This window comes from Brassica napus, chromosome A3, assembly GCF_020379485.1.
Source record: "Brassica napus cultivar Da-Ae chromosome A3, Da-Ae, whole genome shotgun sequence".
Taxonomy (NCBI): Eukaryota; Viridiplantae; Streptophyta; class Magnoliopsida; order Brassicales; family Brassicaceae; genus Brassica; species Brassica napus.
Genome location: NC_063436.1, coordinates 22,935,124 through 22,954,413, shown reverse-complemented (window position 1 = coordinate 22,954,413; position 19,290 = coordinate 22,935,124). Strand labels below are relative to the sequence as shown.

At 34.3% G+C, this 19,290-nt stretch overlaps 4 protein-coding genes across 6 annotated transcripts; all 4 read right to left on the bottom strand.

Annotated features, from left to right (window-relative positions):
• Positions 1 to 2,371: 2,371 nt before the first annotated feature.
• Positions 2,372 to 6,843, bottom strand: LOC106440046 (ribonuclease 3-like protein 3). 2 transcript variants are annotated; one of them, XM_048776776.1, is made up of 3 exons: positions 5,583 to 6,172; positions 4,869 to 5,012; positions 2,372 to 4,760 (listed from the first exon to the last, which is right to left on the bottom strand). In XM_048776776.1, exons 1-3 carry the CDS (start codon positions 6,027 to 6,029, stop codon positions 4,497 to 4,499), a joined length of 855 nt encoding a protein of 284 aa, XP_048632733.1. In that variant the 5' UTR covers positions 6,030 to 6,172; the 3' UTR covers positions 2,372 to 4,496. The 2 variants fall into 2 exon arrangements, with proteins under 2 accessions (XP_048632733.1, XP_048632732.1); XM_048776775.1 differs by having other exon boundaries at positions 2,372 to 5,012; positions 5,583 to 6,843.
• Positions 6,844 to 6,928: 85 nt separating this feature from the next.
• Positions 6,929 to 9,322, bottom strand: LOC111214244 (serine/threonine protein phosphatase 2A 59 kDa regulatory subunit B' gamma isoform-like). Of its 2 annotated transcripts, XM_022716736.2 has the most exons (4): positions 9,061 to 9,322; positions 8,951 to 8,993; positions 7,618 to 8,842; positions 6,929 to 7,544 (listed from the first exon to the last, which is right to left on the bottom strand). In XM_022716736.2, the coding sequence occupies exons 3-4, from the start codon at positions 8,707 to 8,709 to the stop codon at positions 7,164 to 7,166; spliced, it is 1,473 nt and encodes a 490-aa protein (XP_022572457.1). In that variant the 5' UTR covers positions 8,710 to 8,842; positions 8,951 to 8,993; positions 9,061 to 9,322; the 3' UTR covers positions 6,929 to 7,163. The 2 variants fall into 2 exon arrangements, with proteins under 2 accessions (XP_022572457.1, XP_048632731.1); XM_048776774.1 differs by having other exon boundaries at positions 8,951 to 9,294.
• A 294-nt stretch (positions 9,323 to 9,616) lies between these two features.
• LOC106442470 (plant UBX domain-containing protein 5-like) lies at positions 9,617 to 11,412 on the bottom strand. The gene is made up of 4 exons (XM_022716737.2): positions 10,825 to 11,412; positions 10,380 to 10,680; positions 10,212 to 10,307; positions 9,617 to 10,129 (listed from the first exon to the last, which is right to left on the bottom strand). Exons 1-4 carry the CDS (start codon positions 11,331 to 11,333, stop codon positions 9,740 to 9,742), a joined length of 1,296 nt encoding a protein of 431 aa, XP_022572458.1. The 5' UTR covers positions 11,334 to 11,412; the 3' UTR covers positions 9,617 to 9,739.
• A 1,089-nt stretch (positions 11,413 to 12,501) lies between these two features.
• Positions 12,502 to 17,781, bottom strand: LOC111197897 (cytochrome P450 708A2). The gene is made up of 7 exons (XM_013885820.3): positions 16,452 to 17,781; positions 16,029 to 16,344; positions 15,779 to 15,928; positions 15,354 to 15,695; positions 13,078 to 13,260; positions 12,867 to 12,994; positions 12,502 to 12,782 (listed from the first exon to the last, which is right to left on the bottom strand). The coding sequence occupies exons 1-7, from the start codon at positions 16,658 to 16,660 to the stop codon at positions 12,668 to 12,670; spliced, it is 1,443 nt and encodes a 480-aa protein (XP_013741274.1). The 5' UTR covers positions 16,661 to 17,781; the 3' UTR covers positions 12,502 to 12,667.
• Positions 17,782 to 19,290: the final 1,509 nt, after the last annotated feature.

Below are 19,290 nucleotides of genomic sequence, written 5' to 3'. Positions count from 1 at the left end.
TAATAAATGTGATTAACTGTGCTATTTTAAAATAAATGAAATTGTATTAATACTCGTTATATTTCAAAAATATTTATGTTTTGGTGCTGTCACACATATTAATATATATAATTTTAGTTACAAAATATTTAGTTTTGGAAATAACTATTTCTCATAATTTTTAGGAATATGAAATAAAAATATAATCAAAGTTTAAAATTTATCATTATTACTTAATAAAAATGTACAGAAAATATAAACTATATTTTAGAAAATATTGTTTTAAAACAATTTTCTTTGAGCTTTTCAAACTTATGTGTTAAAACCTCTTTCTAGCTTTTTCTTAATCGCTTTTATTCTTTCAATCGTTAGAAAACCATGCTAAATATTCAACCGGAGATTGAAGATGTTCTTGATGATGTGAAAGAAAGGATCAACGGTTGTCGAAAAAAAGAAAAGAAAAGATAAATATAAACGTAAAGAATATATTGTAAAATAGTAATTTTAATTATTTCGAAAATGTGAGTTTTTATTTTATTTTTTCATATGAACGCAAACATATAATTATATTTGAAACTAGCGGAGACATCGACACAAGCCCGCCTAGAACTTCGCTTGCTCCAAAAACTATGCATCTGCGATTTCATTATATGAGTAAGGGACTTGAAGTTGATAAGAAAATTGTGGGTCAAATTTTAAAAGAAAGAGAAAAAATCAGTGAAAAATTAGCGATCACATGTATGTGATACATATGTGATAGCTACGTTGCAGAAAGAGACAATTGAAAAAGATCAGTGTGTGTGTGTACCTGTGTCGACTTGGAAGTTGTTACAACGTAAATATCTTTCTTCGAAATAAGAATCAAGAAACACATGTCTATCCTTACTCTAACCACCTATCACTGTTTACTACAGCGCTTCATTATTGGGTCAACATACATACTCGGGACACTACGCAATTTTATGTCTGAAAGAAACAAACAATCTTTTTTCATTTTGCAAAACCTTTTTTCACTGAAAGGATATGATATAAATCAGAAAATTGATGCAAAGGTTGGCGATTAAGGTAATCCCGGAGAAACAGAGCCGGTGGACTACAACTAAGTCTCGAGAGACATATAAGCTCACACATGAGAAGCATGATGAAAACAAAAACTATTACAACTCATCATATCTCTGCTCAGTCTCAGCTGGGCGATATCTCTTAAAAATCGCGAATTGAGACATTTCTTGATATGATGGAAATTTGTGATATACTGATATGCATGCTTTAACTTGAAACTTAGCAAAACAATGCTTTAACTTGAAAGTGAGGGAGGAGGAGATGTTACAGCTATATTCCATATGTTCGTGTATATCTCCTAGTGTCGATTGTGTTCATATGTATCTTAGCATTTACTTTGTCATTAAGATATAAATTACAAACTTTTGTACATATATATTTAGGTCATTGACGTAAACATCACCACAAGAAAACCTTATATGAGAACTAGCTAGTTTTCTCGACACGTACACATTTCAGCAATTACAGTAAGATTAAAATACTTTCTCTCGTTAGAGAATTCGGTTTTCAAGATTCAACTACATAATTCTACGATTTGTATATGAACATATGAAGATCTCAAGAAGCTTTCACTGAGGGAGAAGTCTGAGAACGTTTCTACAGAGAGCATGGAAACAAAACATATGGTCCCAAGTCAGTAATTGACTTGACTCTATATACTGACGCATTTGTACTCACACCAAGATGGCCACGAGGTACTCTATATCTTTTACAATACGTCCGAAAACGACAGTGGACCATCATAGCAACTTTCTAACATTAATCAATCCATGTACCTTACATTATCTTCTCTATTAAAAAACAGTTATTGTAAGAACCATTAAAAACTAAGGGTGTTTAATTTGAATTTCGATTCATTTTCTTTGGTTTTCTTAGTATTTCGATTTATAAGAAATAACTACATACTAAAACTTATTTACTTTGGTTTGATTTGGATATCTTAAGGTTTTGTTTAATTCGGATGTATACTACAAATCGTAACTATATCTATTCTTATAACATTTTTTAAAATTTTATTTTATATGATTAGAAATCTGATTTTTTGAAATATAAATAATATTTTCAGTAATATAGTTTTAAATAGAACGTTTTCCAATTTTATTTAATTATTAAGATGGTTATTAAAAAAATTAAAATTGTGATAATATCTCTAAAATAAATTTAAGAAAAGTAATAATTAGGATTTAGCATAGAAATCTGCCAAATACACCAATGAATTTTAATTTACACATTGTATTGTAAAATTTTATTTTAGAGAAATTTTAATCTGCCAAATTATTTAATAAAAAAAACAACTTAAATATTAAATTAAAACATTTGGGTATTAAGATCATACAAAAAAAATAAATTATGGATATATATTATCAATTGTATTATATAATTTACATATAACTATACTAATATGCCATACTATATGCTTCATCTGTCCCTCAATTTTTCTTCATTCATTCGGGCAGCTAGCTTTGATTCTTCTTCCTGAGTAAAAACATTATATGCTTCATCAAGAGTAGGTAGTTGATCACGAGAGAGAGAGAGAGAGAAAAATTGATTTCACTACTGCTCCAAAAACAGATATATATCTAAGCCCATAAGAAACTGATGGATCAGCTTATTCTCTTCACGTTCCTTTTGTATTTCTGCTGGTGTTTTAGCTCGTTGAGAGTCTGATAAACTCGACCAAAACTTTTCCCCTAGTATGCCTCAATCACCATGCCTTTCTGACAGCAGTTCACAAGCTCTGTTTTGAGACGTTTTACATGCTGTCCGTTCTTCACCAGAAACCTATGTTGCACAGAGACGGATACGGGGACGGGAGCAAAACCAAAAACTTACAGATACGGGTAAGGCACATATATTAGTAATAAACATAAAAATCATATCATATAGCTGCCTAAAATTAGACAATACTGAAACTAAATACCCGTCCCCATGCTTCATAGCCAGAAACATCATTGTACATAGAGCCACAGCTCGTGTGCATCATTACTGTGTGGTATGGTGGAGCGTAGTGTCTCCGCTATTGTGAGTTTAATCCACGGTATCACAAACGCACTGTTTGCTCAACAATCTTCATAGTATTCCGAATACTGCTCCGGATGCGGATGGAGTCATATGCGAAGCCAACTTTCATTTGGGCTTGAAGAGCCAATCGCATATTAACAGACCACTCATCGTAGTTTGATCCTCGTAACAGCTGCTGAGAGATGAGTGTTCCGGGATGATGATCATAGGGAGATATAGTTCTCCTCACGTATTCAACACGTGAATTCGACTTGGTAATCGCTCTTAAGTATATATCACGGATTTACAAGTATGGGCCCACTAGGCCCACTAAAGGAAGTTGTTGAGCTGTGAAAAGCATCCCCGGTGACTATGCTTCCAAGGAAAACATTGATGAACTGGAACATTTAGAATCTGTTTGCATCAATATTCTTGGGAGGAAAAGTAGAAAGGTTTTCAAAGCGATCCCAGGAAGGAAGCCTTGGATGATGTAAGAGGTTCATAAAGACCCACAAAAAACGTAAGCGGTTCTATCAACGAAACATAACAAAGTTATGTATTCATAAAGATAGACATGGACATAGACTTCTATAAGGCTTCAAGAAAGGTAAAGCCTTCTCTATCCCCTGGATGCTGTATGAGTGATTTTACAGATTCTATTGGGATCATGAAGAAGAAGTATGCGATGTGTACAATGTTCCTACTAATCTTAAGGTTGACATATGGCCAATGCCATATAACCATAGACCATAGTAGAGGTCACATGGCACCGCAGCCCACTCGGTTAGAGGGTCTCTTGACTGTTGTGTTTGAGCACAAACCGCTGCTCCTCAGCTATCTGAAACATCCGAAGGGAGTTTTGAGTAAATGTTGCAAATGAGGATTGGAGAATAAAGCAGATAGCATAGATGAGATAAAAGCGTCACTTGATTCCATCAAATTCTTCACCGCAACAGCCAACAGCCGATATATACCATACAGTGCCGGTCCTAGATACAAGCTATATATCAAACATAGATTTTAATCGGCAAAGCTATATATCGTAACAATACTTATGGGCCTTTCTAAGGGAGTTTTATGTTTCTCCTTTGTTGTCACTCTTCGAGACTCATTTCAATGTATGCTAGCATATATATGTAGCAAATGGACTCGGGGGAATATAGGGCTTCAGACATAATTAGGAAACAGTTTATTTCTTGGGTAATCCTATCACTTGCATGTTTATAAATTCACTTCAGGAAATTGAACATGTGTTGTTTAAAAAAACTAACTAATTGGCCATGAACCAACACAAACAAACAATTGCTACCTTTAATAATTTTTAGATAAATTTTGACATGGTGGGCTTGTAGCCCAAAGTCTTGTTATTTTTATTCACGTTGATTCAAATACAAAGAAACAATACAATCTTTTCAAGATAAAAAGAGTTTTTCATACAAACTATATAAATTATATTAAATCTTTGTAAAGAAATAGGAAAAATTGTCGAGAGCATCTTTTGCAGCGCAATTTTTAGCACTGTCTTTCTTGGCAAGATGATGTCCACGTCCAACCAATTTATCCTCAATAAAGACAAGAACCCGTTTATCAACTTCCCAAGTACTGTCGTCGAACCTCAATTTCAAATTCTTCTTCTGACACATCTCATGAAGTTCTGTCATTGGATGGTTCTCCAGTTTATCTAAAGATATTATCGGCTCCAACAATGGCATTACCACCTTATGTATGTTAATAATATCAAACACAAATTCATCGATTAGTAGATCGTATATAATTAATCTAATTAAAGAATACTTATGAAAGGTATCATGCATATACAAAATTACCTTCCACACGGTCTCAAAAGAGTCACAGTCAGTGTATAGAGCTCCAATGGTAGACTCTACTATGTCTGCTAGAGATTTAGGGACTTTCAATAGACCACGCGAGTGTAATGGATATGTTTCCATTGCTTTTGTAAATTCCAAAATCTGCATGTATTAGTCTTTCACATGATCTCCCTTCATATGCAGTTTGGAAATTCAAATGGATTCCTAGAATCTAGAGTAAGGAACGAGATAGTTTTGCCAAAGAACAACTCATATCTAATTATGATGTTCGCTTTCACTTTTATGTTTCTAGATGCAATATACTAATTCTCCATGAACAACATTCTGGTCAATATAAATGATATGCAGATGTTAAAAAGAATCTGCATAAAAAGTGTTATTTACTTAAAATATTATTGGTTATATAGGTGTAATTAATCAAAATTGGTAATTAATAAGTATAAATTGCATTAATAAGTATAAAAAGTGTCAACATGACATTCTTTGTGAAAGTATTTTGAAAACAATTCATTAATGATAAATTGACAAGTACATGGACGCCATGGAAGACCATATTCTCGTGTCTAGAACATAATTGACGTGGACTTACTATTTATCCCTAATCATTCAACCAACCAATAGTAGTTTAGCAAGATCAGAAGGTAATAAATGAAATTTAAAGAGCAAATAGGAAAAACTAACGATGACTAGGGTTTTAAGAAAGAAACTTACTTGGTCCTCAAGCAAGGGTTTCTTATGACGGAGGCAGCGATGGAGGTTATGTTTTACAGCGACTCTGGCAAGTTTCTCTGTATCAACGTTGACCGCTCGAAGATTGGTCAACAAACCTGGGGAACAATCTCCGTAGCGATTATATAAATATTTGGTTATAACCATATTTAGGACTGTGTCTCCTAAGAACTCTAGGCGTTCATACGAAACGCAGTTTTCATCAAACGTAGCGTCTGTGAACGCTTGCAGCAGCAAACTCTTGTCTTTGAACTTGTAGTTCAAGATCTTCTCCACGAACTCGATGTCCAAAGGCTGGTACTGTGGATTGGTGGAGTTTGCGGATCGTGATCCGTTGACGATTTTGGCGGTGTTTTCTTTAGCTCCGAGGCTCAAATTTAGGAGTCGCTGGAGGGAATCAGCGTCTGCGTTTGAGAGTTGCGTTTCCATAGGGAGAAGAGGGAGAAGATCGGTCTTTTTCCGATTTTGGTGTTTGTTTTCGTTCTTGTTCTTCGTGGGTACGTAATAAGTTTCTTTGACCCCTTTTATATATTTGTTATATTTTTTTTCCAATATTGTTTATATAGTTGTTCATTATTCAATCAGCGTGGAAAAACGGAAATCGTTATTCAATTTCATGATATCTATTATAAATAGTAGTAGATTCTCAATAATTATTTTAAGTTATTTACGACTTCTAAGAACTAAAAAAGAATAACGTGACAATGTCATAAATTTCCTTTATTTAAAATAAATATTATCTGATGTCCACGAAACAAAAATAAAAAACTTTATATATTTTAATTTTTTTCATAAAGAGTATAGTGAAAAGAATAAAATAATGAAATTGTATCATCTTAAAGTAAACTTATTTAAGTAGCTACAAAAATATTGCGCCTAAGTTTGATTTGGTAAAAGATAATGAATATACTTGACATATCTAAAAACTTTGTTTAGATTTATTATCTTTTAAATAAAATTTGGGACATGTTGAACCTTCACCAAATTTTAGCAAAAAAAAAATTAAGACATGTTGAACCTTGCAATATATAAGAACAAGAAAAAGAAATATAGTATTTGCAAATTGGGTTAATTTAGAAGTCCTTTTAGCAAACAAGGAATCTTTGAATAAACGTCATGCCAACAGGTTACAACTTTGAGATGGAAACAAATAAACAAGTTGACTTTGACTTTGTAAAACTAAAGTTGGCTTGTTGTGTCTCCTTTGACAATTGTCATTGAACACCACTCATTCATTGGCTAAGAACAAAGAAATAATAATTTCGAATAAGTTTTATAAAATCGCTACTGTTTATACGATTCCATATGTATTTTTTTTTTACCAAAACAGTTAAAGATCACTTTCATTCCACAATACAATACAAATAAAATTCCTCTCAAGAACTATAATCTATAGAACCATATTTTTCTTACAAGACATTGGTCTTTCACCTCTAAGAGCTGACAATATTAAAAGAGATCAGAATCAACAAACAATTTAACAACCCCTGAATCCAGCCTTCGATTCAACTCTACTTGATCTTTTGAAAGCATTGTTGATAAACAAAGAAGTAGAAAGAGTGTTCAACTACCAGAAGCTTTCCCTGAGGTAGTGATAGTAACCGAAGATGTAAACCTTGTGACCAGCACTGCCTCGCTGCTTACGGTTTTAGAAGCCGCCAAGTCTTCCAAAAGCTTCCACGTTGCTTCTCGTTTGGCTGCCACCTCGGCTTTACTCGCTTCATCTTCTTGAAACTTGGCTAAGCATTCATCAAACAGAGCTTGGTCTGTCTCCGCCAATACTTTCCTCACATTCAAAGTCAGATTCTTCACCGTCTGGTTCCAATGGCTACACATGTTTCTTTCCATAGCCGGGAACACGATTGGCATTATCACTTTAAGGTTTTGAGTAATCAGGTTCCTTATGTGATCGTTGTTCCACAGAAACAAAGCTCTTTCAGCCACCTAACAAGAAATAAACAACAATGAATCTAACAAGTCACTGAAGTAACATTGAGTTACAAACTCAAAACCGCACCTGAAAATGTGAGCTGTTGAGGCATTTAGCGATTCGACGGAACAAAGGAACCATACACCTTTGAAACTCAGCTGCTTGAGTACCTTCCAAGACTTCCTCCAACTCCCCAAGAAACATAACTTCCTTAGAACTATTAGTCACAGGCCAATACCTTAGCAGCCCTCTAACGACCGTATCAGCAAGCTTGGAGTCTTTCTCAACAAACTGAACAATACAATAACAAAGCTGCTGATGATACGCAGCAGCACACTTAGGCCTATGAAGCGGCATCAAAGCCCTGACTAAGAAAAGCTTATGCTCCTCTTTCAACGGCAAAGCGAAACCGTTGATTATACTCCCAAGAATCTCAAGCAACTCAGCAATACCGTTATGCCTCTCGGTCTCGAATACAAACCTGTAGAAGATGTTGTTGATGGCCTTCCTGATGAAAGGCCGATGCACCATGAACTTGCCGTAGATCCGGTGGAGGATGGTTTTCAGATACTCTCTTTCTCTCTGGTCCACGGAGTCAAAGAGCTCCAAGAGCTTCAAGACGAAGGAGTGGTCCACGTATCGCTTCGCAAGCTTGGCGTCAGTCATGGAGGAGGCGACGAATCTGAGGAGAAGCTCGTAGACGAGCTGGAGATGAGGCCAGGCTGGCTCTAAAGCAAGCTCCTCGTCGTCATTACCATCAAGCGTTTCCAAGACTTTGCTCTCGTGGTTGGCTGCAGTGGGAAACGTTCTGAAGAGGTTGATAGCGGCGAGTTTTGCGATCTCCTGCATCGCGGCGTCGGTGAACTTTGTGGGGACGGTGGCGATGTAGTCGACGAGGTCGAGTAGAGTCTGTCTTTTGGTCTCTTTCTCTCGGAGGTTCTTGGAAGGGTCGGTGAAGTCGAAGAGGACGCAGCACATGGTGAGTTTCTTGATGAAGAGAGTGGGTTTCTCGGAGGCGGGGACGTCTCTGAAGCTAGGGAGAGGCTCGTAAACGCCATTGGGTCTGTTTGAGGTTGGAGGAGGGGTGTGATGTGGATTAACGCCGCCGCCTTCTCCGTTTGGATGGGATGATGATTTGGAAGTTTTTTTGGGTAGTTTCCCAAATATCTGCTTGATCATATCTCTACCAAAAAAAAAAAGGAACAGAAGCCTCTCCTTGTTTTGCTTAAGAATCACTTGTGTCGTGTAAACCAGTTAAACTCGTCATGTTACTGTTTCTAATTGGGAAAAAAAAACTAATCTTTAAACAGTCCTGCATACACCATACGAATCAAAAAATTGAAAAGTCAGGAAGCGGAAACTAGCGAATTTGAATTGAAGATTGAAAGAAGGAAAAAGAAGTAAACTTGGGAGAGCTTACAATTAGGGAGATGAGTAGAGAGAGATCTGGCCATTTCAAAACCCTAAGAAATGAGAGCAAGATTAGGATCTTGTGATAAACTACAGGCAGCTCTAATTTTCTCTTTCAACCTGAATCGAGCTAGAGAGAGAGAGAACGCAGGGGACACGGCAACGAAGCACAGCAGCTAACAGAATTTAATCTGGGAAGGTACAGAACACTACATGAAGATTAAAAGGTTGTAATGAAACAAAAAATAGATCCCTCTCGACTCTCGCTATCTCTCTCCCTTCTTCCGTTAGTGAAAAATCTCTGTCGTTCTTTTGGATTTCGATTAACAGAGAAAACTAATTTTAATTTACAAAAATATAAAGTTTTTTGAAGATAACAAGAAAAATGAGAATCGACAGATGAGCAGTTGTGTCTATTTACCGTTTTGACCTTGATTTTCAGGAAGCGTTTATGTGTGTGGAGGTTAAGCTGCAACTGGTCTATTCGTCAATTCACGAGTCCCAAACTCATATAATTGCTTTATTCTTTTCTTTTTATACGACTATAAAATAAGCCTAAACCGAAACGGTAGTTGAGTCACCATTTCAAATTGAATTATTGAGTTTTTTTATTATTCAAACTTTGGAATATAAACTGTAGAAGCCTAAGAGATTGATTTTGCAGAGTGAATTTAAAAAAAAAAAAAAAGAGATTCTGATGATTCTCTCAAATTATCCAAATCCTAACGTTGACCAAATAGTTGAGTCATTGATAAAGAAATACATAAACTGAATGGGTCTTTGAATCTGAATAAAAAGCCTAGAACTTCTGGATGACGACCGAGTTAGCTATACCAGCTTGCTCGATGGTTTGGTCCAATTCTGTCAACTGTTTAGGAGGGAACCCCATGGTTAGCAACTGGTACTCTCTGGACCCACCGGGTCTCGAAGCGTCGATGAACCCACGCACGTCTCTCACCGTGTGGTGGTTGTTGAACCTCGATACAAGGCGTGTTCCGTCTGCCAATCTTAGCTGGATCGAAGTTGTTGGTGCTGCTTGGTCCACAACTAGCCCTACTGATGGTACTGGCGCGGTGTTCATTTGCGCGGGTGGAGCTTGTGGTTCTGCCGCAGCTGATCCGGATCCGGATCCGCTCGCTCCTAGCGTTCTTCCCACACCTTGGAATGAGTTTTTCGGCTTTGGTGGCTCCTGCGTGTCGAGAGATACAGAATAAGAATCCTTGACAAGTTGAGTACAGAGTATTATAGTGAGAACAGGGAATGAGAGTTACTATGTAGTTGTCGTCACGCCTGACGAGATCAACATGAACACGGATATTCCTATCTACTGGTTCAAGTTCACGAGGGCACTCTGAGCTCGCAATGCTCTGCAAATACATAAACAATATGATAAGGATTCCTATGTCAACCTTGAAAGAGAGAACATTTTGGGTCAATACCTCCATAAAGGCAGCGTTTTGAGGGTCCTCAAAACTCCTTAAAGGACCATCATCAACGGTGAAACCGTTCCTCCAGAAAGTAATGGTGTGCATAACCAACTGGGGCTGGTCTTGCTGCTGCTGCTGAGGAGCAGCAGCAGAGGGAACAGGCTCACCAGATAACATCCTAGAAGCTCCAGTGAAGCTTGTAGAAGCTGATCTCGATGGCTCAACAGGTCTGTCAACAGCTGAAAGCCTAGCTTGCTCAAAGAGTGCATCAACATCTTTTGCTTTCTTAGTAGGATCTTGTACCATCATCCCACTAAACACAAGGCCCAATCCAAAAAAAAACAAATCCATTAGCTAAAGAGAAGCTGAACACAAACAATCAATAGCACAATTCTCCATCAAGATTCCACATTACTCAGTTTATGATCATTCACTATATAAACATGATTGGATCTACCTCCTCTGTCCACCAGTATAGTACTCTTGCCCTTCGTCGGAATCACTATCCGCGCCGTCGGCGGGGGAACGGTTCAGATCGGCGAACGTACGGATGTTCCCAGCTTGCTGACGGCTCCTAGTATTCCGGCTTCCCGATGGATTACCACCAGCTCCTTGATTCGCGGAGACGGCGGCGGCTTTCGATCGGAGACGGTAGGGAGCGTCGCGGGAAGGAGGAGAGGGAGATCGCGAGCGAGAAGGGGAGGATTCAGACGGAGAGTAATCCGGAGAGTGAGGAGACGCGGCGGGGATCGAATGAGGAGGTAAACTAGGGTTTGGACCAGCTGGGAGATCGTTGGCGGCGGCGGCGGCTGTGGCGTCGGTGTCGAGGAAGGTGGAGACGGCGGCGTCGAGATCCCAACGGTGGCTTTCGAGGAAGAAAGCAGCTTCTTCACGTGATGAAGATGTGATCTCGAGGAAGGAGGTGATCAGATTCTCGTTCATCTCCGTCGTCTTGTTTTCTTCCATCGTTTGATTTGATATTTTGTTTAGGTTTTTCTTTTTGATTTTTTTTTTGTTTTGTTTCGTCTGTTTTGATATATATTTATATTCTTCGGAATCGGAATATATTCCTTTCTCCAACCGTCAAGCTTCCTTTCTTGTCTTTGGGGACGACGTCGTTAGAATTGTTTTAGTAACGATTTCAATCTTACATGGCCCAAAGGCTTTAAAAGCCTTTTCATTGCGGATGAAAAACAACCTATTCAGCCTTTTCTCAATCTTCATTTTCTATAATGGAAATTCTCAGTAAAGCAAACACTTTAGAAGTACAACAATCTGTTGCTTGCAAATTTTTTTAAAAAAAACAAGAATTTATAATTGTGTTAAGAAAAAACAAAAATTTATAAAAGAACTCACTGCCTTGTGACAAACTGAGCATTTAATAATCAGGCTCAGGTTTATGTCAGTCAAAGAGTCCATTAACCAATGCTTCAAGTTCGTCCACTGCAACAACAATGAGTCATCGCCCATGACCTAATTATACAAAACTCAAAACCTATCGTGGTAGATCCTGAAAAAACAGAGTTGTAACAAGTTTCATTTACCCGCAATAAAACTTTTGCTAGCATCTCCATACATTGTTTTGCTTATAGAATCTATTGCATCATCTGCATCAAGATATATTGAGTAGAGTTTCTCCATCATTTCCTTCACCAGTCTTTTCAACCCCCAACTAAATGAGTATATATATTAAGAATTGTAATGCATTTGATGTTTTAGCCATATGCAGCATCCAGATGAAAAATATTCAAAATAACAATATTTAAACATTTTCATCCAAATACAACATTTAAATACAAAAGCGATTAGATCATATAATGTTTTAATTTAAAATTTAAGTTCCTAATCAAAATAAGTAAAACCCTTACTAAATCCTAAATCCACATCCTCTGATGATGAAAGCATATATTCATAATTGTTTGGAAAGGCATTCCTGTTCACACAAGACCATTATTAATCATGGTCTCTTAATTGAGGCTTTTAGCTTCGAATAAGAGACGGTTCTTAGTTTTTTTTATATTTTAATTGAAAAAAGTTAAGAACCGTCTCTTAAATAAGAGATATAAGAGTCGTTTTTTAGCCGAAAAATGTAAAAAAAAAATATATCAAATCATGAGCTAAGAATTCCGGCTAAGAGACCGAGGTTAGCTTACCTTCTTATTCAATTCAAAAGAAACATACAAAAACACACAACATAATAACGGATACCTATTACAATACTGGTATATATATAAATATATATTTGTACCACTACTATATTTTGGGCTTCAAACCAACGACCTCAAATGGGATATAACCACCTAGTAGACAGCAGAATTATCCACTTCAGTGTCTTCAGAGATTTGAACATCAGATCCACGTGGAAACATAAGTATAAACCTCCGAAGTACTTTAGTCTCTGTCTTCATTGACCACCTTCAAACCATAGGTAATATGTCAGTAAAAACTTTAACTACAGAAAAAATTGAAACATGAGTCATTAGGTGATAAAAAACGAACGTGTATCTACACAAATGATGGATAAAAATGGCCATCTGCATCTTAGCAAACTCAGCTCCTAAACACAGTCTAGAACCAGCGCCAAAAGGCATGTAAGTCCTCGAGAGAATCACACCTAAGTCTTTTCCCTGAAAATTTAGTTTATAAATCGGTTAAGTAGAATTTAACTTGGGGGAAAGGAAGTAGTGGATGAAGAATAAATGAAAATCACCTCCCAACGCCATGGATTAAATGCTAAGGGGTCCTCATACTTTTCTGGATTAAAATGGACACTAGGAAAGCCCATGAAAATCCAGCCAGCTGGAATTGTGTAATCACCAACATGTGTTTCGTGTTCAACGATTCTAAGCATTGTAGGCACCGTGCTTGTGATCCTTAGAGACTCATTTATCACCTGACACAAAAATATCATGTTTCTATGGAATGCTATTTATGTCAAGATTCATAGGATTTCAACTAAACTATTGGCGTTGAATGAACTGACACATGCATGATTTTGTAATAATATGCATTTTAATGGATTGAGTCTGAGTAATTATACATAGAATGATATGAGACTCATATATATCTATATATAAACCACTATATATATCTCTATACTATTATTTGAGAAGTCAATTTCTTATGTATCACGCTCACGTTTTAATTTTTTTTTTAACTTTATAAATCTTTCCTTTTTATTACATATGTTATTTACACCATGATCATGATGGTTAATTACACTGATACTTTAATAAATTAAAAATAATATATTTAAATAGTATTATTGAATTTTTTATTTAGTTTCCTTATTCAAATTTTCCAAATAACATATGTAATAAAAAGGAAAGATTTATAAAGTTAAAAAAAAATTAAAACGGAAATATATGTATATATAATATTATTTCATTAAAAAGGAAAGTTCACAAAATAGAAATATTCATACTTTTGAAATAATAAAATATTTCTTTATATCTATATTTTCTTAGATGAAAATATATTTTTGCATATAATGTGATTTCATAAAACAAGATTCATACACATAATCTTGATATTAGAAAAAGAAATATTATTTCTTTTAAAACATAATTTTCAGCAATACAAAAATATATATTTTCAAAGTAATAGAAATATTTTTTTTTATATCTATCTATTCTCTTAGATGATTACATAAAATAAATAAACTGAAATATGTTTAATTGATTAAAAATAGTTTATAATTATTATTATTGAAATGGTTTATTTATTTTTCATATATTTAGTTGAATATATTATCTTTTATTTACAGTAAAAATCTATAAATTATATTTTACTTATATAATATGATTTTTAAAATACAATCACACAATTTTTTTTAAACTGCTTATTTTTAAGAGATATTAAAAATAAAAAAAATTAACAACAAATATCTTTTGGTCAAATAATTACAAAATATTTTAAAATAACATAACACTATATACTTTAACGAGATAGATATATTATATTTTATCATTATTAAAATTATATGTTTTCATAATATTAAATTTTCTTTTAAATTTTATGTTTTTATGTTTGTGGAACTTAATATGACTATCATTAAAATACCAAAGCAAATCTGAATCTCATTTTAAGATTATTTAAAATAAAATTCAGTTGACCATTTAATAAATCTAAGGCATAAAATTATTTAGAATTTATAAAAATATTTTAATTATTGTAAATATTAATGTGTGTTAATGAGCTTCCAAAAATGTATTAGTTACTTATGTATGTAACTTCATATTGATCATTGCTTTATTTTCTGATTTTTGTAGAAACAAATCAACATATAATTTGGTAAATATTATGAAACTTCATGCACATTTAAACGATAAATAAAATTAAATTCATAGAAATAGATGCAATCTAATATATCCAAATGATAACAAAATCGACTATAAAAACAATAAAATTGACTAGATATAACATATTTAAAATCATATATCTAATTAAAGTGATATTATATTATTAATATAAATTATGCATACATATTTTAAATTTACTTAGAATTAAATATAAATAACAATCAATTATTATAATATATTTATTTTATAAATATTTATACTCGTGCACAGGGCCGGCTCAGTGGGGGGGACAAGCGGTGCGACCGCCCCGGGCCCAAGCCCGTGTCCCCCCGTATAATAACAATTAAGGGGCCCAATTTTTTTATAAATCTATATTTTTATATATAAAAAAATTATAAATATAATAAATCAAAATAAAAAGGGCCCAGAATTATTTGATATGTATATAGTTTTATTTTCATTACAAATATATAAAAAATATTACATATTAAATTTTATATATATTTTAAATATTATATGTATATAAATTTTAGAGGGTAAAAATTTTTTTTTGCCCTAGGGCCCTTAAGAATGTTGAGCCGGCCCTGCTCGTGCATGAGCACGGACAAATCACCTAGTATATATATACTTATGTCATTTTTGTATTCTTGTAAAGTTTTGATGTTTGATTTTAGCACATACTCACCATCTGGGTGAAAGTCATTGATTTGTAGTCTTCCCATGTTAGGTCGGCCTCGTCCTTCTCGGTCTTATCCTGGAAAATTCGCTTATGCTCTCTTTGCAACTCCTGCTTGACTCTAGGGTTGTCGTTTATGAGCTTTACAGTAGCTGCAAGGACTCCTGGCGTTGTCTCGTTAGCAATCACAAAGAAAGTAAATATGTATTCAATCGCATTCTCTATGCTCATCTTTTTCGATCCTCCTTCTGTTTCCCCAAATATGATCTTGAAAAACTCCCCAAGCTCCTCTCCTGATGCTCTCTTCTTCAACACAGTCTCTTTTAGTAAATTCATCATCTGGTTTCTTGCCTGTTATATAAAACAACATCGCCCTCGATTCATTTTCCATATATAGAGCTATCAAAGATTATATGAACCAAGAAAACACGTACCTTCAACATTCTATAGACACCATTCCCAGGAATGCTCCATGAGAAACGAAACCACCCTCTAGGAAAACCTCCCCAACATTGTGTTAGTTCTTTTGCTGCATGGGGTTCCATATCACCCATAACTTTCTTCGCAAGACATTCAATTAAGATCTGTAATAATTGAAGATATTTATAACATGTGATGATCCATCTTAACTAATCTAGTTGATGTTATTTTACATACAGCTCCAAATGGACGAGATCTTTTTACCTTGCTTGATGTTTCCTTGATATCAAGACCACCATTCTTAGCTCCTAACTCCATGTGTGTGCGAGCCAAAGAATCAATGTCTTGTATCATCCTCAATCTCAAACCTTGTGAACCTAGGAACTGGGATGTCAAGTTCCGAACATGCTTATGGGACTCCTTACTCTTTACAAACAAGTTGTTTTCCCCAAAAAATCGCGCTAAGCTCTTAGGCGCACCAGGAACATGATTAGTCTTTGCTATCTCCATGTTCAATCCAATATCAGTTGATATAATAACTCTGGCTCCAAATAAGCTTGTCCGAAACACTGGTCCATGTCTAGTATTTTATTTGTAAGAAAAAAAGAAGAAGGAAAAACGCTTTGTAATCTAGGAGTAATGAAGAGAAGGCAGTATGTTTATTGCTACAATAATAAGTTAAATAACCTGAGGATTTTCTTCGTCAAGAATGTTGGCAACTGAAAAGCATCATGAGGCTTCATGAACTCCAACGTCTCTCCGATGATTGGGAAACCCATTGATCCTGGAGGAAGTTTTCCATTACTTGTTGGATTCCTCCACTTATAGATCCAATGACATAGCTTTACCACTACGAGTGTAACTATTATAGTCCAGAATTCATAAACCTCTACCATATTAAAGTATCTCTCCTTTTCAACTACTTTTGATATGTTCGTTTTAGGGTTTAGGGTGGGAACTTCTCTGAGGGAGGAGCTCTTTATAATAGTCCTCTGTATACATACACCTTCACAAATGAAGATGGTAACCGTGTATGCAAAGAAAGACAGCTGTTATTGTATGGAAAAGAGGTAATTAATATTAGTTGTTTGAGAGTTGAAATAAAAGCGGAGACTCACTGCTTGCTCTCTGGTACAGGATTTCTCCACTGTAACATCCAATGAAATAGGTTCACCACTATAAGGGGGGAAAGAATCTCAGTCCATGTTAATTTCTTTCTTTCATTCAACTATTTTGGAGTTGGTTTTACGGTATAGGCTTTGTATGAGCTTACCACTCTCTTTTTAAATAACTGCTCTCTGGTTACGCAAGGGGAGCTGATATTAACAATTAGTTAAAATCATTCTTTGACCCAGTAAATATATTTTCAAACTTCAATATCCCCAACTAATTCATATAAATTTCACCATTAACTCAAGTAGTATTATATTATATTATATGTAAATAAACAAAAAAATATATATACATATATAATAATAATTACATCTACTGTTTTATAAAACACATGAAAAAATCTCATAAATAATAATTTCTTCACAAATGATAATTTAGAGTTTTTTTAAGATAATTTTATTTCATATATTTAAAAATGTACAATAAAAATTATGAAAAATTAATTCAGTTTGTTAGTTATTACCATTTATACACTGTAAACTTTTTTTATTTAAAAATCTAGCTATTAATTATTATTTTCAATATTTGAAAAAGATCAATTTTACACTTTTACCATAGTTTTATAAATATATAAATGATTTTATTTGTTTAAACAAAAAAATAAATATTAATTGTGCACTATTTGATATGTCTAAAATCAATAGTAATTTAAAATCTAGCAATTGATATTTTATAATATTTTATTTACATGAAATACATGGAAGGACTTTGATATAAAAATGCATTTAGTGGGATTTAAGATATATATTTTTTTAAAAAAATTAAGAAAAATAAATAGATGTTATTTAATGTGGTAATTTTTTTATTTATTATTTTCCTAGTAAACATTATTTTATTATTAACAAATACTTTCATTAAGTTTTAATTTAAAATGAAATAATAACTTAAATATACTCAAAAGTTAAATATTAAATTACCATTCAAGTTTTTCTAAAAACTAGAAAGCTACAGAAAACACAAATCTAAAATTTTAAACTAAAAGCTAAAATCTAAAAACCAAAAGTTAAAATTTAAAATCTAAAAATCAGGTAAAGTGGTAAACAATCAAGATCTAGAAGTGTCCACTGTTAGGAGTTAAGTTTAACAACTACAAGAATGCCCTTTTTTTGAAAAAAAAAAGTAGTTTAACAACTACAAAAAGTTTAAAGAAAGTTTAAAAGAAAAACCGGTCACGTGTAAGAGAAATTTTCACAAAGTTATCTATGAAGTCCACGCAACAAGAATTTATGGAAGGAAGGAAGAGGTTACGGGTGTACATATACAAGTATTATTTATTTTTCCGGGCAAAATCTATCCATAAGTAAAGAAGAGTTCATTTACCAAAAACTGGTATAAATACAGTGAACGTGGATACAGATGCGGATGCGTGCGGATGCGTGCGGAAGAACGTGATTGTAGTTTGAAACGTTACTTTCTTAAATTTTTAATAAGTAACGATTTAGAGAAAACTATTTATTTCAAATTGGATGCTGTTTTAGGTTTTGAACGTAAAATTTATTAATTTCTTATGTTATATAATACTTTTATATTATATAATTTATTTATATTAGTTGAATTGTGATTAGATAGATAACTTAATAATTAATGGGTTGTTTAGAAAACTACAAAACTAATTTTTCCACAAATCTAAACATTAGTAAGTAATAAAAAGAAAATAAAGTATTTAAATTTTATATAATCAATGAAACTATTAAAAAAAGTGCATCTACATAATATTTTTATAGCAATAACTACTTGTCTTGAGTTTTCTACGGCCAAGTCTAGAAAATATAAAGTAAAATAAATTGATGTGGAAGAGACAAAAAAGAAGTTATTGCTCTGACACTATATAAAAAAAGCTACCCTAAGCGACGAAGGCAACAGCGACTCGAATCGCGAGGCTCTCCTCTCCTGGCGGCGGGTCTCGACGATTCACCCTGGCGGAAACCTCCTCCTGACGACGACTCTAATTTGGAGAGAGGAACGATTGAAATCGTTGATGGTGAGGCCTCAATCTAGATTCCATCGGCGATCCTTACTGATCCGAATCTTCTCTGGAAGAGTTTCGTGGTGGGATATTTCATTGGCGACGCTCCTCATGTGGGTTCCGTTCACGCTACAATCAATCGTCTATGGAATTCCCCGGGCTCCAAGCAGAATATTGACGTAAACTTCATCGACAAGAATATGGTCCTATTTCGTGTGGAAAATCCATAGACCCGTTCGAGGGTTCTTCGGCGGAAGTACTAGCATATCTCAGATGTCCCACTAGTGGTCAACGAGTGGTCACCTGCTACATCCTCTCAGCGGCTCCGGATCTGTCTGGTATGCCAATGTGGGTGGATCTTAAAGGAGTGCCAAATCATCTTTTTTT

Bases quoted from the DNA above. Each gene is read 5' to 3' on its own strand.
- LOC106440046 (XM_048776775.1), bottom strand. From the start codon at position 6,029: ATGGAAACGCAACTCTCAAACGCAGACGCTGATTCCCTCCAGCGACTC. The intron at 5,013-5,582 runs GTAAGTTTCTTT...TAATACATGCAG, and splicing joins AACCCTTGCTTGAGGACCAA to ATTTTGGAATTTACAAAAGC.
- LOC111214244 (XM_022716736.2), bottom strand. From the start codon at position 8,709: ATGATCAAGCAGATATTTGGGAAACTACCCAAAAAAACTTCCAAATCA. The intron at 7,545-7,617 runs GTGCGGTTTTGA...ATTTCTTGTTAG, and splicing joins TCAACAGCTCACATTTTCAG to GTGGCTGAAAGAGCTTTGTT.
- LOC106442470 (XM_022716737.2), bottom strand. From the start codon at position 11,333: ATGGAAGAAAACAAGACGACGGAGATGAACGAGAATCTGATCACCTCC. The intron at 10,308-10,379 runs GTATTGACCCAA...ATGTATTTGCAG, and splicing joins AAAACGCTGCCTTTATGGAG to AGCATTGCGAGCTCAGAGTG. The intron at 10,130-10,211 runs GTAACTCTCATT...CTCGACACGCAG, and splicing joins GGCGTGACGACAACTACATA to GAGCCACCAAAGCCGAAAAA.
- LOC111197897 (XM_013885820.3), bottom strand. From the start codon at position 16,660: ATGGTAGAGGTTTATGAATTCTGGACTATAATAGTTACACTCGTAGTG. The intron at 15,696-15,778 runs GTACGTGTTTTC...TTTATATAACAG, and splicing joins GTGTCTATAGAATGTTGAAG to GCAAGAAACCAGATGATGAA. The intron at 12,783-12,866 runs GTTCGTTTTTTA...TATGGTTTGAAG, and splicing joins CATCATTTGTGTAGATACAC to GTGGTCAATGAAGACAGAGA.